We start from the raw sequence: 9,779 nt of genomic DNA, 5'->3' as shown, positions 1-9,779 counted from the left end.
ACACTAATCACTATTATAGCTCTATCGCGTAATTCACTAAAGTTCTTATATTATTTGTATTCAGAATTGTGTCTCTAATGATATTCATTAGTGTAGTGTAGGTAACTTATTTATGAATGTTCTTTAGATTATAATTTGTATAGTTATTTCTTTTTAAGTGTTTCATCTAGTGTGTGTTTACTGTTTTTTTTTTCCACTTTACTTACTCTGTTAATATTTATAGTTAAAGAAGAAAAAAAAATCGATATATTATAGATATTGTTATATTCTCACGGCTCGCATATTATATTATATAGTAATTAGAATATATTTTCTCTATAAGTGAATATTGTAATATTCTTCTGAGAAATAAAGTTCTTAATCGTACATTTAGTTAAAAGGTAAGTAAGTTAATTATTACGAACTGTAATCATTGGCCTTCGCTGGTTTGCACGTCAAAATTTTTTTTTTTTTGTGATTGTATTGAGATAAAATGAAATTATGTTTATCTAGCCAAGTTCAATCCAAATCCAATCTAGCCATAGATCGTAACAAAGGCTCCTAAGTATTCGCACGGGATTTGTCTATTGGGCATAGCTAACTGATGAGTCTAAGCCCGAACTTGAGGGAAGAAAAGGGTCGAGAAGTTCTACGGACAGTTATACACGATTGCACGGGCACCTGTTACAAACAAAGCTGAAGACCCAAGAGCCAAACTAACCCGACACTATTCCGAAGATATCCGAGACGTCAGCCAATACGAGATTAGTATGGCCCTAAGACAGCTTAAAAACAACAAGGTACCGGGTAATGATGGAATTACAGCGGAGTTTCTGAGATCTGGTGGTACTCCTGTGCTAAAGATCCTCTAGAAGCTATTTAATTCCGACATCCTCGAGGGCAAAACGCCGCAAGTATGGCGCAGAGGTATAGTGGCGCTATTCTTCAAAAAGGGCGATAAAACGCTTTTGAAGAACTATAGGCCCATATCACTTCTGAGCCATGTATATTAGCTGTTTTCTAGGGTTATCACGAATCGTCTCGCGCGCAGGTTCGACGACTTCCAGCGTCCCGAACAAGACGGATTCCGAAAAGGCTTTAGTACCATAGACCACATCCATACGCTGCGGCAGGTTATACAGAAGACCACATTGATTATCGATATATCGAAGCGTTTTAGTGCTTGTATGGTAACGCCACCATGTCAGTCCGTCTCCAGGATCAGTTCTCGAAGCCTATCCAACTGCAGCGGGGAGGCGATGTTAGATCGCCGAAACTGTTCACCCCTGCATTGGAAGATCTTTAAGCTTCTGGACTGGGCATCAATATTAACGGCGAATACATCACTCACCTTCGATTCGCAGATGATATTGTAATCATGGCAGAGACCATGGAGCACAGAAATATTACGTCTTTTGTCAATATATTTTTTTAATCAGCCAGCGGTTTTAAAATGCTAATGAGCTAATGCCAAGTGTGGCTGACTGTTTACGTCTTGTCAATCAAAATCCGTTACAGTAACAGTAGTTTCGTTTTTCCTCTAAAGGAGATATCCGCATGTTTTATTGTCACGCACGCTTTGTTTGTATATGCGAGTATATTGTAACTTTATGGAAAAAATGGTTGGAGAACACGAAGAACTCAAGTAAATGTTTCACTTTAATAAAATTATAAGTAATGAATTAAGACTCAATCCATTATAGTATAACGCCAAAAGAATTGTGTAAGGAGGTTCCAAAACATATTTAACAATAGTCTGAACAAAAGTATTAATACAGCTATGCATGCTATTAGTATTAATATAAGATGAACGTCATAATACTCTATCCAGGACATGTTGGCTGCGGGAGCTCGTAAATATTTGGCACCATCTTCGCGTCCCACGTGTTCTATCCACCAGACGGCTCGATCCAAGCTATTTTGCAGCTGGTCACTCATGATTCTTCGTAATTTGAGGACATTTTGACGATAACTGTAAAGAAAAACAATTTGTTAAAAATATTACTTTAAAGTGATATCTCCACTTCTAAGACATTTATTTTTTTTTGTTAATCTTTGCCTAACAGCTAGGCACCTCACTGACATAATGTGGTAGTAACAAACTCGGGTTGTTAGCTAAACTCATAGTATAACCTCTCTCCAAGCTCCTTTGGAGCTATGAGCTTACACTTTCCCATTTTGCTTGTGGTAGTGCTCTACAATTGGGAATACTTTTCATCAGTGGAAACGATATTTATGCACTTTTCACTCGCGTTTTGCCATAAAAAACATTTTAATCGTGCGACTCTCTTTAACTGAAGGGATATATTTAGGGACGGAGGTATACAGGACATGCTGTATATCGACGATTAGCAATATGATCTTTGATGATACATGAAAGAGTCCTAACGGCAATCTTCATTGCTCGAGATAGAAAGTTTTGTTTCATTATAGGATTTCAGCGCATTCTGGCATTAACAGCCTTTATAGTTCCAACAGCACACCGTCTTCCCGATCTTTTATGGTAAATGACAGAGGATGTTGTGGTATTATATTTAAGGCAGATAAAACAAAACTTCTAGTTATTGGTTGGCCTTATCTTCGTTCTACAGGTTCACCGCCTCCCTTGTATGCACACAGTTTTAACTGCTTTCATAATAATTTAAGTAATTGCCTATGTAATCCTATAGAAAAGGTTAATTTTGTAACATACTTAGGTGTAAAATTAGATACTAATTTCGCCTGGTTCCACCATGTTGACTTTATTTGTAGCAAATTAAGAATTCTTCTAGGAAAATTTTACCACCTTAGTTTTAGAATACCCATTAGTACCCTAAAGTGCTTATACTTTTCTTTGGTGGAATCCATAATTGATTATGCCCTTGATAGCTATGGGCTTACTTTTAAAACATATATCGAAAGACTCGAATCACTTCAAATGCGATTTTTAAAATTTCTCGTCGCCAAAATAGTTAAAAATAATTGTAAAAATGAATATAGAAAATTATTTAAAATATGTAAAGTATTGCCAGTAAGCTTAAAACATAAGTACTTATTAGCCATTATAAATCATGGCAATCAAGAACATAACCCAATTATGCACAACCACGATACGTTGATGTCCCCTGGTAAGTTCGAGGTTCCTAGAATCAATAACTACTACGGTGATAGAACATTGAAAAAAAACCTACCTTATCTATTAAACAGCTTGCCTGAGGACAGCCGACTAAAAACCAGTAAAACAAAATTTAAAACTAAACTTAAGAAATATTTATTGTCAACACTGCCTTAAAATTAAAATAAGATTTTTTATTATATTTTTATCAATATTTGTTAATTACACTTGTATAAAATCAATGTTCTAATAAGCATTAATGTATTACAAGAGACTTGATCCTGCAGACAAACTGTCCAAACAGTTTTGAAGGAATATGTTAGCTTTTAAGATTCTTTCTGTAAATGATTAATAGTATAAATAAATAAATAAATAAATAATAATAATAATATATATCGATAGCTGATACCTATCTTTTGAAATACCTCATAAATTACCAACGGCTTCAAACACACTTGGTACAATGCAATCACTGCAATTACGTTTTTAGCATCCCATACCACTTTAATTGTGATTAAAAATCTTTAAATACTTAGAAAAAAATGATGTTAAAAGGCGGTAAGTGATCAAACATTCTAAAATTTTAAGTGCGTTCAAAATTTGAATTCAGATAAGACAAAGAAGAGAATGAAACTTCTTAGTTTTTAAATATTTTACAATACTGACAGCCAGTTTATAATTTTAATATTTTAGTACAAAAAGACTCCGCTGATATACTGAAATATGCCATATTTATCTACGCTTTGTTTTACTTCCGCCGTTTTGATAAATTACTTATTACTAGCTTGTGGTGTTTAAGTCTCCTGTGACGTCACATGCTTAACGCGGTAATGTCACTTCTAACACCTTCTTCTTTACATTTCTATGCGTACAACTATAAGAGCGCTTGGGGCATTAATTTTAATTACATGTTATTTCTTGTATTTTCTATGTCTAAATTGAAATATTTTTATGTTGGCTTTTTCGAGTTGAGTTGATTTTGAGTTCAATAATTACCTCCTTCTGGTCGGAATTATAAGAGCGAATTGATTTACGTCCACAAAACAATAAAGAGTTAAATTGAGCAATCCTGAATTATCCTGGTGTTGTTGAAACCCTAATGCTATGACATGTAACAATAAATATGAATTAGAAACCTACAACATAATGCTACATGGATGTGGACGTGAGAATGGAATTGGGTGCACCGTGGTGGGAATCAACGGTTCTTCCCAGTACACCACCGATGGTTTGCGCCTTTATATCTTTAATTACCTGGTATCATTTAAAAGAGTTTCAATTGCTCTTTTAAGATGTTCTTCTTGTAGCTCAGGGAACTCTAGTTGTATGCCAATTTTGCGATAAACAATTTTCTCCACGTTGTACCACTGGTCAGCATATACGGGTATACCAATCAAGGGTACACCAGCATGTATAGCTTCTTCTAGGGATTGAAGACCCCCTTGTGTAATAAAAAGCTTAATATTTGGATGTTCTGTAACATTATTAAATAAAAAAGTCTTTGGGAAAACTCAAGATAAAAAATTAAAAGAGATGAGCTCTGTAAGATAGCCAAGATGTAATTTTTGCATCTTCCTGTGGATATTAAAAATACAAACAATTTTAGAAGTGTTAATAATAAACAATGATTTAATAAGATCAGCGGTACGAGTGAACTTGAATTTTATGATTAATGTGTTTGATGTTTGAGTTTGAAACAAATCTAAGAATATTTGACTTACGTAACAGGTCGGACTGTGGAAACCATTTCGAAATCTTAATGTTAGGAGGTTTCCCAGGTAACTCATCTGTCTCCCATTTCCACAATATATCACATTGTAGTTGTGCAAAAACTCGCGTAAAAATTTCAACCTTCTCAGGAGGCAGATTTGATGATAAAGCGCTTGATCCAAAACTCATGTATATCACTCCCCTTGTTGAAGAATCTAAATAAGTTTTAAGGTCCTACAAAGTAAAAATTACTTAAGAGAAATATATTTATATAATATGATTAATCTTTTTAAATTTACATGTAAATGAAAACTTTGAAAAATGAAAAATTGGGATCGCATTTTAAGGGTGGTGTTGCAATAGAGTGCGGGATATCAAAAACTTGTTGTTAGTCCAAATAAAGTTTTAACGAATTACGGCCCCCGGTCAAGCAAATGTACTTACTAACCGCCATACCCACCTGTGGTAGTTCTTTTTGAATTTTCTTATGCATTCCCCATGTTGAAATAACATTTATTGGTAAGGGTTGGTTATCAATCCACAGAGGATGTATGTTAATAAATGACATATCAACGTTGTTTTTTAATACATTATAATTTGGTAATTTTTTTTCAAGAATATTTTGAATTGTGGCAATTTCCATCGACTCCAAACCATCATAATTCATTTTTATAAACCAATGTTTATATAATTCGTTTAATTTTTCCCAAAGTGACATGTTATACATGGTTTGATGAAATATATTTGGGTATAAAATGGGATGGCTTGGCGCACCCATATTTTCATCAACACCAAGCCACATCCCAAACGAACTAATTTGTACCACAGGAACTTTAAATATATCTGAATACACCAAAGCAGCTCTAGTACAAGATTCTATGAGCAATAAATCAAAATCGATTTCATGATTGATTATTAGGTCTTGTATTTCTTTTATTTTTAGCTGTAATGTAACAGTCTTTGTTTGCACTTTCAGCAGATCATACGTTTGATCGATAATGTTTTCTCTTTTTCCGAATTCATAATCATTGACGATGTTCTTTCTCCATAAATTATACGAAACATCGTGCACGTCTATTTCTTTTAAATTTTTAGGACAATTATCTTTGGAAAATGCAGGATCTGCTGTTATTACAGTTACTTTATGGCCACGTTTTGCTAATTCCTGTGTTAAAGGGCGAAACACTGATTGATGACTTATTGCTGGAATTGGAATAACTGCTAATATTTTAAAACAATTAATATTTATGATTACAGTACAAATGACTGTTACTATTAATTTAAGCATTTCGAGGTTACTTAGGATATTATTAATTAGTTTTTTTTTATATATTTTATTTTATCCGCAGTTGTGGATATCTTATTAATATATAACATTTCCCCAAATGAAACATAAGCACTTTTAAGCAAAATTTGCAAATAAAAAATTGCTACAAGACATAAATTTTCCGTATTATTCCATTTTTTAAATATTAACTTATATTAATTATTTACTTTTAAGTCACACCACAGTATTTTTTATCTAAAACACGATTATCTTCAGAACTTTAAAAAGAAACCACTGAATATTTAGATTACACCCAATATTATAAACTCATGACTTATAAAGATGACAATGAATTAAATTAATAAAAATAATTCGAACATTGACAGACTGAAAGGATATTGATTCAAATGTTAAAATCTATTTCAATGTATTAAAATATTTACTGTGCAAATAATATGGGGTGCAAATAATATATTATGGTTAAAACTGTATAGCCGAGTGGTTAGCGATCCTACCTTCTAAGCTAGAGGTCCCGGGTTCGAATCCCGTTAAGTGATAGCATTTATATGATGAATATGGATGTTTGTGTCTGAGTCATGGATGTTTATACGTATTTATGTACGTTTAAGTAAGTATATTATATTAAATATATCGTTGTCTGGCAATCCATATTACATCCATATATTATGCATAATTTGGGGCAAGATAATTTGTGTAGAAGGTGTGTCTATATTATAAAAAAAAACTGGTGAGTTAGATTATCTTTCAGCGCATAATTACATTGATGCAATTTACAATCAATTAATTTATTTAATTTGGAATTTTAATATATTTTTTTTAATTTTAATAAATTTGGAATTAACGTTACATCACCTGATTTATTTCCGTGAGGGCGACCAACTGTCCCAGGGTGTTTTCGGGTTCCTCGTCCATAAGTCTCTCGTCAATAACGTTACTGGGGTGGAATCATATAAAGATTATATTATGAATCAAATAATATAAAGCTCATTAATATTGTTCACCTGAACATGCAAGGTATCTCAAGTAAGGAATTAGAAATTAAACTGTTTTTCAGCTGTTGCAATATAAATATATTATGTATAACAGAACATTGGCGTAAGAGTCATCAGCTCCAGTGTAGTTCTAGAGAACATTAAGTAGTCAGTTCGTTTTGTAGAAGTAGGGCATCGAGATTCCCTAATTATTATTAATAACAGATTAAAATGTAAAAATAGAAGAGATATTGTTAACCTCTCTATAGAACCACTAATTGAGATAGCTTGTATAGAATTAGAGCAATTTATCATTGTAAGTGTATACGGCCCCCCCACTGCATCACATGAACAATTCCAACATAGAATGGAGGAGGTTCTATCAAAATTTAGCAAAACCAGCAAGTCAATAGAGTATATGCATGTACAGGGTGGACCAAAAGTTCGATAACATTTGAATCGGTTGCCGGCGGCGGAGGGGGGTGGAGGGGTTATGCATTGCAAGAGCGGCCAATGCCGAAATTTAGTGCCATGGCGTTGTTCAGTGGTAGTCAACGTGCGTTTTGTGTACGCGAGTACTATCGAAACAACGATTCTGCGACCTTCGCTCAACGAAAGTTTTGCAAACATTACAAAATACGACACAAAAATCAAGCTCTATCAGGTGTGTTAATTAAAAAAATGGGTGCTCAAGTTTGAGAAAACGGGTTCAACAATGGATTTACCTCGATCTTGCCGGCCTAGAACGTCGAGGGACCCCGAAAACGTGAAGCGAGTAAAATCGTCTGTTCGTGACCAACCTGGACTGCTGTCCTTAACGTGCGAAGAACATCATTAAACCGCATTCTCAAGAAACAATTTAAGTCTACATCTCTATAAAATCCAAATGGTGCAGGAATTAAGGCCTCAGGACCATGCCACTAGGTTGCAGTTTGCGAACGAAATGGTAGAGCGATTCACCAGTTTTACAACCATTTTTTTCTCAGACGAGGCACACTTACACCTAAATGGGCATGTAAATAGACAAAATTGTCGTTATTGAAGTGATTAGCATTCACCCAAAGTCACAGTATAGGCTGCCTTATCACAGTAGAGGCATTTTTGGTCCATACTTTTTTGAAGACTCAAGAGGACGTGCGGTTACAGTGAATTCCGAGCGGTATATCACCATGTTACAAAACTTTTTCGCTCCCGTGCTGCAGGATTATGTTGGTTTTAATTAACGCTCATGGTTTCAGCAAGATGGAGCCACTTGTCATACATGTAATGACTCGTTAAGGGCAGCTCGACACATTTTTGGCCCAAAAGTGATATTCAAAAGATTTTAACATTAACTGGCCGCCTCGTAGACCGGATCTATCACCAATGGATTTTTTTCTTTGGGGATATCTTAAGGCTAAGGTTTACGACACCAACCCAGTAACTCTTGCCGAATTAAAGGATCGTATTCGCACAGAAATCTAAAACATCTCAGCAGAAACATGTAAAGCTGTTATCGAAAATTTCCGCTCTAGATTGCAACAATGCCTGAATAATGAAGGATTCCATATGGATGATGTAATTTTTAAGAAATAAATTCCCCTTTTGTTTACTATCGAATCATTCCAATTATAAATTGACTTTTGGTCTACCCTCTATTTTAAAAATACTTAATTTTGATTTTTTACATCCTAAAAATTATCAAACACATCAAATTATAGCACTGCGTCCCCGACAATTCGAGCAGCTCTGCGTTGCACTCAGTCAACTTGTTACTGTTTATACCACTTTGCTCGAATATTTGAGTCTCTTGGAACTCTTACTTCATTTAGTGCACTTTTCGAAGTATCTTTGGCACCAGAAAATACTTTTAAGTAAGTTTCTGCGTTAGGTCAATTGTTTTATAAACACAAAATTTAAATTTTATAAATTCCACCAGAATTGTTACAAATTTGCTTATACAAGGTAATTGCTGACCCGACAATACCCCGCGCCCGCTCATTGTATGAATTATCACATGTAATGAAATGTCATGGACTTTAACTTTCTACACGTGGAACCTGTGGGCGATGTACAACGCTCTTCATGTTCAATATAACAATATTTTCAGGGTGCTGCTGGGGCTGCCCCGACTATACAATTATTGACTGAACGCACCCTCTGTCTAATCATAACTAGGAAGGCACAATTAGGCGCTGTTCGAGTAATCACACGTTCATATGGAATAAAGTCTAGTAATAGTAATGTAAGACACGCACTTATGTTTTGTTAACAAATACGTCTTACAGCAAATGTAACTTATCTAGCTGTAGCAATAGTTATAGTGTATCATTATATTCAGTGTATCCATTAACGTTACAATTTAGGGATTATTATACATAGGGATGTACACATATAATTCAATAATCTATACCATAAAAATTCACAAATGGCAGTAATAGAATTATTATCGTCGGGAGCACTTGCGAAATTAAGCTGCGTTGTTCAAAGCTATTTAAATGAAGTTTATAGGCAATGAAGTTCGTTCACACCAGGCATACTTAATATCACGCGTATTTTATTTGATTTCAATCAGAATATATTGAATCGAAATAATTTATTTTCTGGTTGCTTATGACAAATAATCTAACAATACAAAAATACAAGAATATAAACTATAAGGCATCTTACTATAAGGGCACTGCTTTAACACTAACCCCCCCTAATTGTTTTTTTTTATTAAACCGCCATGAACTAACATTGATTGTCTACAACTAGC

The 9,779-nt window shown here is 34.2% G+C and overlaps 1 protein-coding gene across 1 annotated transcript in view; it reads right to left on the bottom strand.

Moving 5' to 3' along the window:
- Window positions 1-1,668: 1,668 nt before the first annotated feature.
- Window positions 1,669-9,779, bottom strand: part of LOC126967842 (UDP-glycosyltransferase UGT5-like) — a 28,865-nt gene continuing 20,754 nt past the window's right edge. The window contains exons 2-4 of the mRNA XM_050812530.1: window positions 4,795-5,017; window positions 4,328-4,547; window positions 1,669-1,951 (exon numbers count right to left, since the gene is read on the bottom strand). Of these exons, the coding sequence (XP_050668487.1) occupies window positions 1,669-1,951; window positions 4,328-4,547; window positions 4,795-5,017 (726 nt within the window). The remainder of the gene's footprint in view (window positions 1,952-4,327; window positions 4,548-4,794; window positions 5,018-9,779) is intronic.

The sequence above is a fragment of the Leptidea sinapis genome, chromosome 14 (assembly GCF_905404315.1).
Source record: "Leptidea sinapis chromosome 14, ilLepSina1.1, whole genome shotgun sequence".
Taxonomy (NCBI): Eukaryota; Metazoa; Arthropoda; class Insecta; order Lepidoptera; family Pieridae; genus Leptidea; species Leptidea sinapis.
The sequence above is the reverse complement of the archived record's forward strand: the minus strand, read 5'-3'. Positions and strand labels throughout refer to the sequence as shown.